Raw genomic sequence first — 18,307 nt, 5'->3', positions numbered from 1 at the left:
TGCGTTATTTGTATAAGTAATTAAGTATAATGCCTTCACTTGATATGGTCTGCTGTATTGATAAATACATGATATCTCTATGTGTTTGATAGGAGGTTGATCAACTATCATCGTGGTAAATTCTGTCTTATTTTGACGAGTTATATGACAAGAGTTTTGTTTTCCTCTGTTATATGAAAAGAGTTTATCAAGTAAGCATTGAATCAGACTTATTACGTTAATGAGAAAGAAAAGTGTTAGAAACTTATGTTTTGACATACTCTTTTGAATATATTTATTTTTATTAGTTGAAATTTATTAAAAATTATGATATTTTATGAGTCATAGATCGTATAAGTCTCATAATTTTATATTTTTCAATAAATTTTAATAAAAAAAAGGAATGTGTTAAAGAGTTTGTTGATAACACTCTTCTAATGAGAAGATACTAGATATGATAAATGGCATTCAATAAGATAGTGATTAAGAAACTTAAATGATAATTTTTTGATTGAGATACATAAAATAAAATGATGTTGTTCATAACTTTTTAAAACTTTTCTATGATTTTCACATTAATTTTTTTTAATTTTTTAATTAATAACACTTGTTAATTAGTAGGATACCATTAGATATTCATGTACTAAATGTAAGTATGTTCTCTTCTTGCCTAATGGAAAGGCTAAGGTTCATTTATATATGTATGACTTCATGCTCAATAATTATATTTTTACTGAGCATGGTGAAGTAGAGCCATCAATAGACTTAGTCTCAACCAATTATATGTGCTTCAAGCAACTGTATCCCAATAAGTCCCTAAGAATATTTTGCACTATGTAAAATATAGTGTATAATGTTTTTTTGGGTATTAATGTATATTGCTTTTGTTATGCGTGGGTAGTGTCACATGAATGAAATTGATTTGTAGAGTCACCTGATGTGGAAAAAGTTTTATAAATTATTACTTGAAACTAGTAAGCCATCTTATGAAGGAGTTGCAAATTCCAAATTGTCAATATGCATGCATTAGGCTCTCAGCATCATGTAGATTGAATTAGAATATTCCAAAAAAAATGTATGGATTTTTTTCAATTAAATTGCTTCCAAATGTTACTTTTTTTTATCCACAAATATTAATGATTAACTTTTATTAACAAAAAAATTTGAACATGTGACATCTTCCCCCTTCTCTTCTCTCTTCTCCCTTCTCCCTCCTCTTTTCTAAATGTTACTCTTGTACGCTATTATTTAGCAGTAAACTATTGCTAGCCAAAGAAGTTGGAGTTAATGCTGGATCGAAGGCTAAGATTGATTGTTGCATAACTGGCTACATGATTTATAATTATCAAGATAAGAAATTAGTTGAATGCAAGTTTTGTCAAAAGTCAAAATACTTTCTCCATAAAGTTTGGGATGGGCAAAATGTGCCGTGCGTGAAGTCGATCAATGCTTTATTCATCGCCGAAATCAGCAAAAATAATGAGATGGAAATATGAAAGTAGAAAAGTTGAGATATATGTTAACGCTATCCATCTAATTAGGGATGTTTACTATTTTGGGAAACTCATAAATCTGAACCCCCCCTCCCCTCCCCCAAAATTCAAAACCAATGCTCTTAATTTGTCTTTGGTTCAGATAATGAGTTTTTATTTTTTTAAACCTGTGAACCTAATGACTTAATTAGTTGTCATTTTTTAATTATAATTTATACATTGTTATAATATAAGATTTAAGTATTTATTTATTTATTTATAACCTTTTAAAATTTAAAACATCTTTAATCTTGGACATGATTGACCTGAACTAAACTAACCTGATATTAATTAAGTTGGTTTTGTTCATGTTTGATAGGAAAAATGTGCAAACCTGACCCAAAAGGGTTAAAAATGTTTTAGAAATGTCTTTTGTCAAAAAGTGAATAGGATGTACGTACTGCATAGCGTGGATTTAATCAAAGTTCGTTGTGTGTGTCTTCCTTTTAAGAGGTTGCGCATGTTTATTATTATTTTTTGTTTGAATGGTATATATGATGAGTCTGTTACTAAAACAAGGTGAGAGATATCACCTAGCTGGAAAACTGGGCTGTCATAAGCCAAATGTCTGGAAATTCATATATACAAATTTTCACACGTAGTGGCACCCCACCCCATTTGATTGGTCTTGTTCTAGATAATTGCATCTATATGTCATTTTACATTTATTTTACATTTTTATGACAGGTAATAGCTCATTGAACATCATGCTACATTCCGGTGAATTAATTAGTATTTAGTGAATTTGTTTTGTTGTAATGTTACATTGTTACCTTATTGTAGTTCGGGTCTTTACTATGTAAACCAAAGGAATTAGGGTACTGGTGGTCCAGATTTCCTATAGTCAATTTTTTTAAACATTAAAATCATTCATATTCGTTGGATGAAGATCGACCGATTCAAATTACATGTTTTAAATCTGCTTTACTGGAAAACGAAATATGAGCTGATCAATCTTCATCCAACAATTTTCAGTCTCTAGCTGTACGTGTGAATGCGTAAAAAAAAAAAACAAATTTGAAACTAGCTTACTGGGTATCAATGGTATTAATCAATCACATGAAATTTTATTCGTACCAGTACTTGTGTTCCTGGTCTGTTTGTAGACATGATGCATTTATGCATTGATGATGTAACTTATGAGTACTTCTCGTACTCCTTTTAATAATCATTTCATTTTTGCCGATTAAGAAAACTCCAATAACATTACAATTTTTTTTCTTCATTATTTTTTAATGTATGTTATTTGGTTTAAATGATTGAATTTGATAACTAATTAATTCTTTCCTACGCCACATTCCAATTCTTAAGTTTTAGAAGCGAACTAACTTTATATACTTTATTTTGTTATGAAGCATGATACAATGTCTTCGGTTGGATTTAACTTGAAGCAAAGGTGAGGATTAATTTTATAAATTACTAATGACAGTCAATTGTTTTTCTAATTTCAGTAATGACAAAGCATTAATCTTTTGGCATAAACATCAAACAGAAAATTCCTAAAACAGTTTGTGTCAGAGACTTTTTGGTCGTTAAAAATGCTGAGGACTACTCTTTTCTAACCAAAGAATTTCCGAGAAGGAAACATACAATGACAAAACAAAAACATATGTCCAAATGTACGTTAGACCTCGTGCAATTTGTGTCTAGAGTTAACTTTCGTCCACGTAGGTTCTGTATCTCCGTAATAAGCTAGCAGGTTAATCTAATATTGTGATATCATTTATCACATTTTATCAATTTCTCTCTTCCTTTATTTCTCTCTTTATCCGTGTAAAAATAAATTAAAAGGAACATACTTGTAGGCAAAAACTGAAAGTATGGCTAATTAATTATTGATTAGATAAGCAATCAGCTGCAGTAGTACTGGGGGAATTGAAGAACATGAAAGTTAATAATTAAAGTCTACTCATAAGAAGAGAACTACATGCATGCATGCACAACCCCAAGAGCTAGTCCTAGTGTAGTAGTAGTCCTTAGTTATATCAACATAATCGCTCTTGAGCCACAAATAGATGCATTTATAAGTTAAGGAATCAGAGTTCCTGAGCTTCATAGGTTGGTGGAACTTGGAAAATTTTTCCTCTTTGCATAATTTCTTCGAAAGAGAAAACAGACTGGGGTGAATTAGTAGGGTGAGACACCAACATTAGCCGAAGCATAAAACCCATCTTTCATGAGAACCTCTTCTCCATCCTGGACAAAAGAGAAAGACACACCCACACACTCAGAAATCAAACTCAGGGTTATGCATTATTTTGTCAGCAACATTTTGCAAGAAGAGGGTGCATGATAATTTTACCTGCTGGCACACATTTGTCTTCTTCACAGTCTGATCAGGCATGAGACCAAAGTGGATGTGTGGGAAGTGGGCCCACTGACACACAAAGCACGTCATACATCAGAAGATGTCCAAAGTGAACTAGAAAAACCTTATCATTCATTAATTTATTTGATTGTAGAAATAGGAGGAGGGAATACTGCAATGTATTTCAAAAAATTATTTATAAAAATTTACATGTTATCTTCTAGAAAGAAATGCATTATTTTTTCTAATTGTGAAAAAATGTCTACCAATTTGTGAATAGTGGTTTGATTAGATAATTAATTACTGCTCCTTTCTTTCTTCTGTTTTATTATAATTATCGTCTTAAATCTTTTTATATATAAAAAAATCAAAAAAATAAAAGAAAAAAATATAAATTTTAAAAAATTAACTTTATCATCATTAATTTATTTTTTATTTCATAGTTCATATTATTAATATTATAAGGAAAATAAATGAAAAAAAATAAATTGATGTTACGTTAAAAAGTAAAAATAATTATTATTTTGGGATAAGTTTTTTCAATTATAGAACGAAGGGAATAAAACTTTGCATGCAAAATTTGGAGAGAAAAAGAATATATAATTAGCCGTTCAAAGTTCTAAAACCCTAGTACGTAAAAGAACCATAGTGCTGTATATATTTATTTAGTTTTTTAACGGGAGGAAAGGATTCATACATTCTTTGCAGCTGCACTGAAGGCTTCCCTGTGAGTTATATCGGGATTGACAGACTTGATGCGTTGGATCTCGTCCCTGCAGAAATACACACGGACCGTTCAAATTTGCTTCAACTTTGAAGCCTTAAATAAATTAACAACAATATGTATACATTTAATATATAAATATATGAAGTTCTTCAGTTTATTTAAAAATAATAAAAACGAATGGTTTTAAATTAATACTCACTTGATAAAGCGATTGTACGCTGAGGGGACTCTCTGTCTCTTCTCAGGAGCTGGACAATGGCAACCAGTCATATATCAAAATCATTTCCTTTGACTTTCAGTTGCAATATTTATTTTTTATCTTGCAATTTAAATTCCCTATTTTTCGTGGCATGGGGCATTACTGGCTCTGTCTGCATTTATATATATCTATGCTTCTGATTCTGATGATACTCAGTGTTACAAGCTTTAAGCAACTATAATTCCGGGGGAGAAGAAACTGCCCCATATGACTTTCTCTCTCTCTACCACCTATTTTCCCCATGCCACTTATGAGCACCAAAGTAACCTAAGTTTCTCTTCATCTCTGTCGGTGCTTGTAACAAAAATTAATCAAAATGAAATTAAATAGAAAAATGTTTAATTGACACTTATTAATCTATCCAACACAAAGAGACATAAAAAAAATATAAATATGATGAGATTTAATTATGATGTGTCAAGAAAGCTTGAAATAAAGGATTAATAAGATGTTTAAAATTAAAAAATATTTATATATCATTATACAATTAAATATTATTCACAAAAGTAAAACTGAAACACAGCCTCACAGACTGTGCCCTAGAATCAGAAATTAAAAGCTAGGTATTACATGCTGTTCTTTTACATTAATTAATCTTCCCAGATATTGAGAACCTTTACTAGGCTTAATTAAGGTGGTGATGTTATATATAGACCTTGTCATCAACTACTTATTAGGATCATTGATAACTTTTTAAGGGCATGTACGTTTCGAAACAAGGAAGGGTTTAGGTACTGCCGCGATGAAGCCTCAAAAGACCCTTTTCCTTCAACCAAAGGAACCGTTCCTGTCAATATTGACCATAAAAGCAACGACTTGATTTATTTTTTTCTTTGAAAAACTACAGAACATTTTACTACGACAAATGTTGCTTTCATCTAAAAGATAACTTCATTATTGACGAAACAAGATCATGGGTGAACAAGAAAAGGGCACCATAATTTTGAAGTAGAGAAGCCTGAGTTACTACTTTTCAGTCATGTAATAATAATATTATATATAAAATAAAAGAGTAGATTTTATATCTCACGTCTGTTTGTGATCGGTGGCCGTGGAAGCTCATCAGCTGCAGTCCTAGCAGGCATAGAGAACTCATGTGACGCACTGAAATTTGTTTGGTTCATAAGAAAATTTGGAGTGGGGTTTGGTATCTCCTCCTACAGAAAAGAAATCACTCACCAAGTAAGGAAAATTACAGAGGATCAACATATCACCTCTTTATCTTTTAAGACTATAAATCAGTAATTTAATTGTTTTATATAAAAGGGTGACAGTACTTACATACAAGCACTAATTTATCAAACACGTAAGAGTAAACAAGAGAAAAAGAAAAGTATGATGAAGTATATATACACATAAATAAGTACCAGAAGGTTATGAGATGGGGAGAAGAAAGAGTGACCCAAATGAAATTGAGTGGGAGATGGCATAAGCAACCCTCGCATGTTCACTGGGAGGAGGTTAGTGCAATGGCCGCATCGGACAGTGACGGTCTTGAACAAGCTTGTGCAAGGAACACTTACCTGAAAATTAAGGGGGAAAAGATCAATGGACAAAATTTTACATACATAATTTGGCGAGTAACAAAAACTAAGAAATAAACAATTAATATTTATTCATAAAAAATTGGGCGAGTAATAATTAATTAAATAAAACAAGAAGAAAACATTGAGAGAGAAAGAAAGTGAAAGAATTTAGAGAAGAGGGTGGAGTAGGTAGCATTGAAAAACCCTAGAGGTAGAAAAGTGGGGAATGAAGTGTTTTGGTTCAGTTCATACAGCGAGGACGGTGTCACAAATGTTGCAGTGAACATAACAAAGCTGTTCGGAAGGAGGGAGGTGGTCCAGTGATAATGTGCTGGAAGAGGATGACATTTTGGGTAGCCCCCTTTTTTCGTTCTCTTATATTCGGTTGATGATTGGTCTCTTGATTGATTGGATTGATTGATAGATGGACAGCTTAACCACCACACCTTGGATATGCTTTTTTTGATTATGAGTTGTGAAAGAAAGGTGCAGAGAGACAGAGAGAGAGAAAGAGAGTGAGAGGGAAAGAGGCTGATCTGATCTATTTGGTCTGGTCTGGTCCTCTCTTCGATAGATATACAACTAGAGAATTCAAAGGCACAGAATTCACCCCCTTCTCTTTCTCTGTTTATAATTGCTCTTGTTTATAGACCAAGTCCTTGGCATGTATATATCATGTATGCATGCATGTATATATCATATATTCATGTGATATATATTCATCACAATCATCATTATTTGGTTCTAAGGTAGAGATTAGGGTTTTCTTCAATTCATTGAGTTAGACTAATTTTTTTTGGTAAGTAATTATTGTTGATCTAAAAGAATTTTACACTTATAAAAAATTAAACTTGTGTTAATTTTCACGTAAACAAAATAAAATCTTACACGGGTCAGTCAATTTTCATCATCATCATTTATGTACTGGAAGAGGGGTTTGTTTGTACATGAGCATGGAGAAGTTATTATATAATTAACATAGTAGAAACACATGTGGTTGGCATTTCGATGTGTATGTGTGTAAGGGAGAGAGAGAGAGAGAAGCGGCAGATGTGGGGGAGAGGAGCCAGAAAGGGACGTGTGCATGGAGTGATATAGCTTTCACACACTCACCTGTTGTTTTCAATAGTTAAAGAGGGTCTTGTCTTGTGGCGAGGTCTCAAAAAAAAAAACACTTTCGTTTTAAAATCATTTTTCCTAAATTTCCGAACAAAGGAAAGAAAGAAAGAAAGAATGAAACCCACTAGTCTACTCCACACCAGCAGGCAGTGAAGTGAGAGCCCTAATGCTTGTTTTTTCACTTTCTCTCTTCCTCTTCCGCTTCCTTAGGGCTCCTCGCTCAAAGCTACACAGCCAGTGAAACTAGAGAAACTCCATAATAGCTACCATCACCATATAATAATGATTTTATTATTATTCATTATTGCTATTTGTGAAAAAGAGATAAACAAGTTTACTTTTGGTGATTTGACAACTCCCTCTCGCTGGCCTTACACAGACTGATACGCATTTAAGTCAGTAGAAAAACAACATCTCAGCGAGCAGACTTTCCTCTTGCTACTTACCACCTTTGTCCTTTCCTATATTTCTATTTCTTTTGACTTATGTTAGCTAATTAAGTTAGAATTTTTTATGTAAGTGACTTCAATTTCACATCAAAGCTCCCAACCAAGCTCTGGCTTGCATCCCAAAATGCCAAATTATATTAATATATTAAATAGACCAATAATTTATACAAAATAAAAGAAAGATAACATAGGAAGAAAAAAATAAAATAAGATAAAATAGATAGTGTAATGGAAATTCACTGGGATCGATGTAGTGGTGGAAGATTAAAATAAAATCCATAATGTCATAAGTTTAAATCTCAGTATAACTATTATATAAAAAAATAGTCTAATGGAGTGAGATCTATATAGAGAAAAAAATTATATAAATTGTATAATTTTGTTGTATGAATATTATAATGTCTAGCTGTTTTAAAATTTGGTGTAATTGATGGTTGTTAACTCCTATCTCGATCCATTGATCTGAGAGAGATCCGATCAGAACCGTCGCCATCGATGCTCATGTAAGCCCTGTGGGATTCCCTCATCCCAAAAATGACAACCGTGTCATCATCCATTTGTAAATGGTATGGGTCAAGTGCTTTCTATGTGCAACATTATTAAATGTGTTCTTAACGGGGAAGTTGTGAGCTTTATTCGCCCTTTTATAATCAGATACCATTAAGATGGTTACAATTATCCAGAGAATCGGAAGAATTGCTCTCTGTATTACTGCATAACAACTAGCTTTAGTATCCGTGCAACACACGGGAATGTAAAAAAAAAAAAATCAACATTTTTTTCATAATATTGTTTTTTCTATCATTTTTCCTTTATTACAACAAGATCATGATTATCATAAAAAATTATACAAAATATATTATTGTACAAAAGTAATTTCTCAATCAGTAACCAATAACATTAAACATGTTGAAAGGGAAAAAAAATGTAATAAATAATTTCATTATTTAAACTTCAAACAATTGAATGATTGGTACTATATTTCACATTATTTAGAATTATTTTCATCCCACGTTTATTTGTTATCTTTTTCCTGTGCACGTATATAAAAACTATTTTTCAAAAATTAAAGAGAATAGCAAAAGTTACCTCGCTTTTATTGTAAAAAGAAACATTTTCTTACATAACAATGTTAACGCGATACATGCATACCGGCATAGCTTTTTAAATTAATTATTTAATCATAAAATTGCCTCTCTATTTCTTTATCTCCTCCTACTCCAAACCACAGAACAGCCAAATGAAAATGGAAGATATGTGTCCATATTAACAGTGTCTGTGGCAAAAAATTAATAAAATCTTCCACGGTGATATTGTAGCTTATATAGCGGCAGCAGAAACTGCAATTTACTTAATTAACTATAGTCAAAATAAAATTTGTTTAATTTGGAACAAATCAAGCTCATAATTCAAATAGCACTGGCCTTAATCTTTAAGAAGTGTGTTTGATTGATGCCGTGAGTTATTCCTATCTAGCTTCACTCATCTTTATTCCTTTTACTATTATTTGGAATCTGACTGTTAGTACTCACGGTGATAACTGATAACATAGCTAGTCAAGTTCAAATTGTACTTGCATGTTTTGTCAACATTTGGGCTGTTCCCAACTTTCCATTGAGTTAGAAGTCATTCTTGTTGCCTCTTCATCATACGACATTACTAAAGCAGCCAGGGGATGAGGAGAGCAAAACATGGGAACATTTTTCTATAAAAAAGCAATGACTATAGTAAAGACTCAGGGTTTGTTTCTTTAAATAATTGATGTACAATATATTTTGAATTAATATATAAATATCAAAGGTATCTTTGGGTAATTACTGTGTTTGTGAAGATGACCAATGAATAATATTGATATATTTTATATTCATAAATTTCGATTTTGTTAAACCGACAACAAAAAATAATAAAACAAAAAAACCTTTGTTTTCTCATACAAAAAATGTGTATATTGCATTTAATGATGAAAAGAAATGTCAGCAACCCACTTTTCGTAACTTATTATTATTAGATAAAATTTATGTGTTATGCATTAAATAAAGTACTTTAATGAATTTCATTTATAACCAGTGGGAGTATGTGAAAAGTATGGTATAATATAAAGTGTGTCACAGACATTCTTTGGCAGTAATCAATTGCCATAAAAATAATGCAATGCAATCTGATTTATTTGTATTAGAATGTTCTTGTTATTTTAAATATCGGTGTTCTCTTCCTTCTCATTTTTTATCCTATTTTCTTCATATCAATCTCTTTCTGTCTTTTGTATCACATTATTTATCATACATTTGTAATTTTCTCTCTTTTCCTTTTATTTTTTCTTCCTATCTCTCTCCTCCCCACCCATGCACTCCCCAAATTAAAGCAGGGAAATTATTTAATTTATATTCATTTTGGATCTTTTTTAGACGGAAACACAGAAACATGAAGCGTGGGTAGGTAGGTGGCCAAAAGTTGGTATAAAGTTGGAATTATTTGTAACAAGTGCACAATTAAGGAGACCAATGTAGTGACAAAAAAAAGCTATAGTAAAGCTATAATATCTAGTGGGGGTAGACTAACATTAGGGCCTTGTGACTAATTAAACCTGAGTAGAGAGTACAGAGTTCAGAGGTTTAGAGAGGCACTGGCCACATTTGCCAGTGGGGTTATTTCAAAATTGAGCAGAAGCTAGTGCTGTTAATTAATTAGTGCACAAGTTTTTTTGAAGTTGAAGCACGAAGGTCGAGTCTCTTCACCTTTTTTCACTCCTAACTAAGAAACCATGGATCGAGCAACAACATGCACTGTACTTAAGAGAAAGCTTTTTAACTTGTAATCCCACTTTTGTCAATGAAATGTCACGAGCGAGATAAATGGCCAACTTGTACTTCATCTTTATTTCCTTAAGTTAATTCCCTGCTTTGCTTTGTCAACCATAGCAAAAAGTTGCAAACCGCCTTTCACGATGGCAATGAGCATGATCATATCATTAATATATTTTAGGATTAAATATGCTTTAATTTGAAACTATAGAAATGTTTACTTTTAATCCTTAAAGACTATTTCGTCCCAGTTAATTAAAAAAAGTGTATTAATGCTGTGTAGACAGATACCGATCTCTAATGACATTTTGTTCTTTGGTCTAGCAATACTTTTTTTTTATTCTCTTCTTTTCTCTATATATCATCTATCAAATACATTCTTGTCCCTTTTCTCTCTTTACCTCTGTAGGTGTTAAATGACATTTATTGTCCACTGATTATTTTTCCAAGAGAAATGTCTTATTTTAATTTTATTGTTTATGGAAACAAAAATCATAAGCATCGAGTGTTTTTTTTATAAATAAGAAACCAACAAGACAATCTTTTTAGGACTAAAAACGATTAAAAATGAATGTTGTCTTATTTGTGAGCTTGAATTTGAAGGTTGAGCTTTGAACTCTACTCCAGTAAAAAAAAAAAACAAAACTTTGAACTCTATTAGATTAAAGTTATATCTCATCTGACTCAATGTATAATGGTGAAAATAGGAATTTAACTTAAAACCCTATACAAATTAGCTAAACCCTCAACTGCAGTGGGGTATCTTGTTAATTAATTGATGTATGCATTTAGTTCATGTGTTCCAACGTGTTCTGTGTGTACCGTACGCGCATGTACCGGAGAAAATCTTGCATGCTCGTGAAGAAAATTTTCTTCTATCAACATGCTTTGTTTGAACGTGCAGAAAATAAAATAAAAAGTTCAAAATATAGTTTCTATTATTTAGATAAAAAAATAAAAATGATAGAAAAATAATAGATTTTCTTTTCAATTAATTTAAGGCAGTGAAAGACTTCAAATTTAAAGAAAACTTTAAAGACACTTACTTTTTCATCTTAAAGAAATAGATGGGCAACTGAAATCTTTAAAATCAATTATTTTACATATTTAATTAAAAATAGAAAATATAATTATGTGAAATAACTATATTTTTCATATAATAATGGTAGGTTAATAAATAATTAAATTTTTCATTTCAATAAACATATATTTCTTTCTCTTATTTTCTCTCTATTAAAATAGAGAAAATTGTTTTTAAATTGCATTTGATTTTTTTTCTCATTAATTAAAGATATTGACAATAAATTTTTCCTATTTTTTTTTATCTATTTTGCACGTAGAAGATACTTGATGAATAATATACTAAAATTAAAAAAATATTTAATATCTTGAAAAGTTAAATAACATCCAATATTTTTTATCTTTATTTTTTACTTCAATGTTTTTTGCATCTAGTAAGAGAATTATTAATAGGAAGATTTTATTAAGCAGATTTATTTTTTTTTTAATTTGAGTTTTGTTTATATTTTATGAGATAAAACATTCCTGCAAATTCTACACACTCGTTTTTTTCCTTCTTCTATATTTTCTCTCCATAACTCAGTGAAACAAAAAAAAAATAGTTTTTTTTATTTCAACCCAACTTTTCTCTCCGACTACCTTTTATTGGGAAATTGTTTAAGTATTTTTGCAATATGCACTCAGGATATTAAATATAAATATGAAGAAGTGCACATTAAATATAAAGAAAATTAATTCTAAATATTTTCTTATACTTATGAGCGATAAGAAAACAGAAAAATATAAATAAGATAAACTTTTTTATTTAATTAAATTAAAAATTAAAAATAATATTGAATTTAAAAAAATTAAGATTAAATATTTTTTCTCTCAAATTTGTATTTATATTCTTTTTTGTTCTCAAATTTAAAAGTGGTTACTTTTCATTCCTAATTTAAAAACATCATACTTTTAGTTATTCTTTTGTGATCATTTTAGTCCCTAATAAAGATCAAAGTTAGTTATTTCCAAATTACTTGACAAAAAATAATTATTTTTATAAAATTTGGGAGACTAAATAACATCAAGTTCAAATTTGAGACATATAAAAATAATTTAAGCCATTTTTTGTTTTAAATTTAAAGTTTAAACTTTATTTTTATTTTGACCTATCAAGCATAAGAATACTAACAAATTATTGATCTGAATAGTGTTAAATTTTATCTTCTTAACTAAGATATAATGTTTGAGCCTTACAGGTAAAAAAAAAATTACATAATTAAAAATAGAGATTTCATTTAAAATAATCAATCAAGTTTAATGATAAAAATTATTCATCAATAAATTAAGATAATAAATATTTTACATGACTCAAAGATAAGTTACACATATTCATGAAAAGAACGTGGCCAAGGATATATATATATATATATATTGAGTGTAAAGAAACCCTAGGAAAGAAAACGAGTCATGTAAACACATGTACGAAGGAGGAAAAGGCAGTCTCTGTAAAAAGCCTGGTAGGAGCTGTTTGTTGCTGTTTGTGGGGATATGAGGATCTTTCAAATCTCTTCTCTCATCCCATGGGGGGAGGTTCGGGGTTAGATCGACTTGTGTAGAAACCGATAAAGTGGAAAATTCAATGTGCTGTGTGCTATGCTATTATCTTAGTATTTTATTTTCTTCCCTTTTTTCTCTTACAATTAGTGGCCTGTGCCCTGTGGTGTCCGTTTGCCTCCATCCTTCCCTCAGACACAAGTACATTACAGTTTAAAGAGAGGACGGTGGTGACAGTACGTATTTTTATAAAAGTAGTAAATATATATATATATATATATATATATATATATATATAATATTTTTTAAAAAAATAATTTTTATATAAAAGATGACACTGTTAAAGCACAGTTTATAAAATTTTAAAATTAAAAATTATATTAATATCATTTTACTATAAAATAGTTATAAGTCCACTTATATTAAAAAATAAGAAGTTAAATCGATATTAATTGTTGCCCTTCTTCATTTTATTTTATTTATCTATTTAGAGGGGTAACACATAAACTGAGAAATGTAATTAATTAATATTATATATATATATATTTAATTTCTTAAATGATTTCATTATTACTTTTATCTTGTTTATAAAAGATGTGTAAAATATTCAAAATTATATTAAAGATAAACGTATATAATTGAAAATTATTAACATTGTCTTGAACTTTTAAGTAAATAGATACTTTTTTAAAGTAAATAAATAAAAAATTATTATAATAATTTTATTTTTATTTTTAAATAATATAATATGTGTATATTGATGAACATAAAACAAGTATACCATACGTACGTATAAGTATATTGTTGAAAACTTAGATATCATCTCGAGAATTTTGATTTAACAACCACGCGCACAACCAATTTAATACACCTTGATCGAGATATAAGGAAGAGATTAATGGTTTTATGTTTTTAATTAGTTTATATAGCTCTCAACAGTTTTTATAGCTCCCCCTTAAAAAAAACAGTTTTTATAGCTTTAATTTGTATCCAAATATGTTCATAATATCCAAATTATTAGTCTTAGGTTGGCGCTCTGTCTTCTTCACCCAATTACTCCTACCGTTATAAAATAATTGATGTTTAATATTTTTTTATACATATTAAGAAAAATAAGTATTCATACATAATAGTATTTATTAGGAGATAATTTTACTAAAATATTTTTGTTCTTTTTCTTAATTTCAATAGATATGTTATTAAATCATTGAAGATAATAGTTTCTTAATTTCAATAGATATACTATTAAGTAATTGAAAATAATAGTTTTTATAGAAGGTAAAATTGGAATAAATATTTAAATATCAAGTGAGAATATTAATTATTTTTTTTAAAGACTAAAATTACAGCCAAGACAAGCTAAACAAAAAAAGACTAGGGTTAATCAAAATATTGGGATAAGGGTGGGGTATTTTGAACCATAGTTGTGAAATTCAGTTTAGCTCGGCCGGTTAGATTGGTCCAATCAAGTCGATTTTGTTAATGGACCGCTCATGCATATGACTTGGGATGACACGGTCAAATCCGGTTGATTTTGTGGAATCCCAGGCTAGATTATGCACGTTAAAAAAAATGTCACACTCGAGAACAACGTCTTTTGAATCAACCAAAAAACTTTAATCACTTCTCTTCATCTTCATGCTCGACCCGACCACTATCTCACTGCAAGTTGTCGTTGTTGCCAACGCTGCACTACGAGGGAACTCGCCAAGCCAACCTTGTCGCCAGTAACAAGGAATAAGACGTCGTCAACCTGGGAGGGATCAAACTTCGACGACATTGTAAAGCAATGATGATTGAAGAGGAAAAGGCACAGTGCAACAGGAAGAAGCACAACACAATAGGAAGATAGGGTTATATATATTGGGGATTGGGGTTTTTGATTATTCTCAAACTACCAAAAGCTTCTATTTGGGCCTAATCTAGTCGGATCCATGTACTTGCTTCCTGTACTCCTTTTATTGCTTCTTGCACTTTCCATTTTGCATTTTGAAATAGGCTAATTACATTTCGTAATGGACTTTTCATTATATACTGAAAAGTGCAGAAAACAATAACGAGAGTGCATAAAGTTTATCTACACTCTTTTTATTTATTATGAAATTGGGCTTCTGACTCATTTTGTCCATTGAAAACTGGACTTGTGTTTTAATTTAAGTAGTTGCTATTTACACTCTTTTTATTACTAATACACTTCACTTGTGTTATCAACTTTAATATCATTATTTTGAATTTTGAAGTATGAAATTATGGATGGACTTTTCTTAATCAAATAATATTAGTTATATACTTATATATAATATATACATATATAATTTTAAATTTTTTAATATAGACTGGGTTAAACATGATCAATTATTGACCCACCAGTTGAATCACTGACCCATTAACCCACTATCTGAACTTAGTCAATGACCGTATCGAATTTTACAACTATATTTTGAACATAGCCCAACAACCTACCAAGGAGCAACCATTTTGGCAGGGTTTGATAGGAGCTAAATTTTCAAAGAGTAATCATTCTTTCCCATGCTTAAAATTTTTTAGTAACATGTAATAAAAAAATAGTAACATTTAATTTTTTTATAAAAAAAATATATTGTAAATTTTCTATAGATCGTGCTCGAGCATAACCAGATCACCCAAAGGGTGCAAAGACAAACTTGTTTACTCATGATTCTGGTTTGCAAGATTTTAAGGTTACAGCCCAAACCAGAATCCGGCCTCCTTGAACTAATCCATTAGTCAATCTTGTTCACAAACCCAACAAGTACCCCTGAAATTATTTCAAGTGACTGGACTGTTGTCTGTTGGAGCCTAAATCATGATTAAACTCTAGAATATTTCCTTATTACAAAGTACACAAGAGTGCAAGACTAGAGTCTCCAATTTTGTGGCCAATCTTTTGCATTCTTGATAAGATAAGGGATTTCCTGATCATCCTCTGCTTTCAAAAAAAAAACTTGGTCTCCTTCTAAGAGTGTTATATTTATATTTAGGAAAGAGAAGTGTTAACGATATACTTTATAAAATTTATTTTAACACTTTTTTTTCTGATATAGAATATAAGAAAAAAATTAAACTGATTAGTACTAACAAAAAAAGTTAGTTAATATTATTTAATTATATAAATTTTAATTAAATATTTTTTTTCTTAAACTATCCTTTTTTTAAATATGATAGAATAAAAAAAGACATTGAAAATAAAACACCAATTAAATGAAGAATATTTTAAGGATTATTTCATTATATAAGATAAAATTAGTTGAAATTTACTTTCACATCAATATACAAGGAATTTTTTCTCTTATATTTGAAATCATGTATTGTTACCTCATTGGCAAGTGCATCAAATTATCTCGCACGAAATAAATTACTTGAAAGTCCGAGTGTTGAATTCACATGAACTTTATTTGTACTTAGATTAATTCAAACCAAAAATACAAGCAAGAGATAAGGAATTTAAAATAGAAGATAAAAAGAGGTAGGAGATAAAATAAAGATTTGAAAGAAAAGATAAGAGATTTAAAGATAAAAAAATAGAAGATAGAAAAGATAAAAAATTTAAAGATAGGAAAAGTAAAAGATAAATCAATTCAAAATGCAAATATGTTGGAGCCTAACATGCCAAAACTAGTTGTGATACAATGCTAATGATTTTTTCTATCTAATGATATATCTCTTTCCACCCATATCTACTAATACACTCTATCTTTGGTTTCCCTTGAAGAGTCTAATTTATCTATTCTTTTCTCCTAACTTTCTTTGCAAAGATAAAAATAATAAATCACATTAAGATTAAAGATGCATGAAATAGACTAAACGAATATGCAATCTATTTCTAGCAATGATTTTATTTAGATATCATTTCCTAGTCCTTTAGAAAATAACCATTTTTTAATGCATTATCCCCTAAACATTATATGGATGGTTAGACCATAATAAACAATTAAGCACAAAAAGTGCAATAAAAATAGGATTGCATTAACTAAATAATAAGAAAGAGTTACATTACAAGAGTTGGCCTGCGAGATTCCCAATAATGGGGTTTAACCTCTTATTGTCATGAGAGACTTTACACTTTAGGAGTTGACATGGATAGAAGAAGAGGGACGAATAAAGGAAGAGAAGGGGGCAATGGACATAGATCAATGGTTTCCCCTATTAGAGATACTCATCAGGTTTAGGATGAATTTATTAGAGAGCTCTGAGTCTCGGGGGTGGTCTATGGATTGGTATCCCGGTATGTATTTTTCCTTTGCTTCCTACTCCTTTTATAAACCTAAGGTAGCTTAATTTTCATGCGACCTTGCACTTAGCTTGTGCTTTCACGCTAAGCGTGCCTTTGAACTTCTTCGTGGGCCTTGCATGTAAAACGAGCTGTCTTAATCTTTAACTTTTTTCAAGATTTTTCCTTTAAGGTTTTGCATCAATTTTTCTTCAAAGCACTTGAAATCTTCTTCTTTTAGATTCTACTAATAAAAGTTACAAAGATATTAATTTCTTTATTATTTCATTAAAAACAACAATAAAGATAAGAAATTTTAATCATTATTAGTCAAAATTAATTATCAAATTAACTCAAATTTCACAGTTATCATGTATCTTATTTTTAGTTAAAATTTAATGATAATTACAAAATCAAAGAGACACTAAATAAATAAATTGAGACCTAAAAAAAAAATATAATTTCCAACAAGTTTTCAATTTTTTAAATTATACAATTTCAATGATTTCACCAATTGATCGTTAATTAACCATGATTTAACATATTAACTTTGACATTATTAACATAAATAAATAACATGTCACTTTAATAATAACATGACAATACACATGACATAACAAAGTGATAAATGAGATAATGTTATTTCATTTTTAAAATACTTATCACACTTTATCGTATTAGTATCACATTGTCAATCCACCTTAGTGTCACTTCATGAGTTTATGTAATCATTAAAGTCCAACGTCAAAGTCAACATAATATATTATAATCAATTAATAACTAATGGAGAGACTAAAATTATATAATTTAAAAATTGAAAGAC

The 18,307-nt window shown here is 29.7% G+C and overlaps 1 protein-coding gene across 2 annotated transcripts; it reads right to left on the bottom strand.

Moving 5' to 3' along the window:
• Nucleotides 1–3,324: 3,324 nt before the first annotated feature.
• LOC114392660 (protein YABBY 4-like) lies at nucleotides 3,325–6,943 on the bottom strand. Of its 2 annotated transcripts, none has more exons than XM_028353867.1 (7): nucleotides 6,584–6,943; nucleotides 6,173–6,328; nucleotides 5,836–5,962; nucleotides 4,746–4,794; nucleotides 4,517–4,592; nucleotides 3,814–3,888; nucleotides 3,325–3,707 (listed from the first exon to the last, which is right to left on the bottom strand). In XM_028353867.1, the coding sequence occupies exons 1-7, from the start codon at nucleotides 6,677–6,679 to the stop codon at nucleotides 3,639–3,641; spliced, it is 648 nt and encodes a 215-aa protein (XP_028209668.1). In that variant the 5' UTR covers nucleotides 6,680–6,943; the 3' UTR covers nucleotides 3,325–3,638. The 2 variants fall into 2 exon arrangements, with proteins under 2 accessions (XP_028209668.1, XP_028209670.1); XM_028353869.1 differs by lacking the exon at nucleotides 6,584–6,943 and adding an exon at nucleotides 6,536–6,554.
• Nucleotides 6,944–18,307: the final 11,364 nt, after the last annotated feature.

This window comes from Glycine soja, chromosome 17 (genome assembly GCF_004193775.1).
Source record: "Glycine soja cultivar W05 chromosome 17, ASM419377v2, whole genome shotgun sequence".
Taxonomy (NCBI): Eukaryota; Viridiplantae; Streptophyta; class Magnoliopsida; order Fabales; family Fabaceae; genus Glycine; species Glycine soja.
This window is presented reverse-complemented; position numbering and strand designations above follow the sequence as displayed.

Excerpts from the sequence above, each read along its gene's own strand:
- LOC114392660 (XM_028353867.1), bottom strand. The coding sequence starts at position 6,679 with ATGTCATCCTCTTCCAGCACATTATCACTGGACCACCTCCCTCCTTCC. Across the intron at positions 6,329-6,583 it reads TTTGTGACACCGTCCTCGCT|GTAAGTGTTCCTTGCACAAG; the intron begins GTATGAACTGAA and ends CTTAATTTTCAG. Across the intron at positions 4,593-4,745 it reads GCGTACAATCGCTTTATCAA|GGACGAGATCCAACGCATCA; the intron begins GTGAGTATTAAT and ends GTATTTCTGCAG.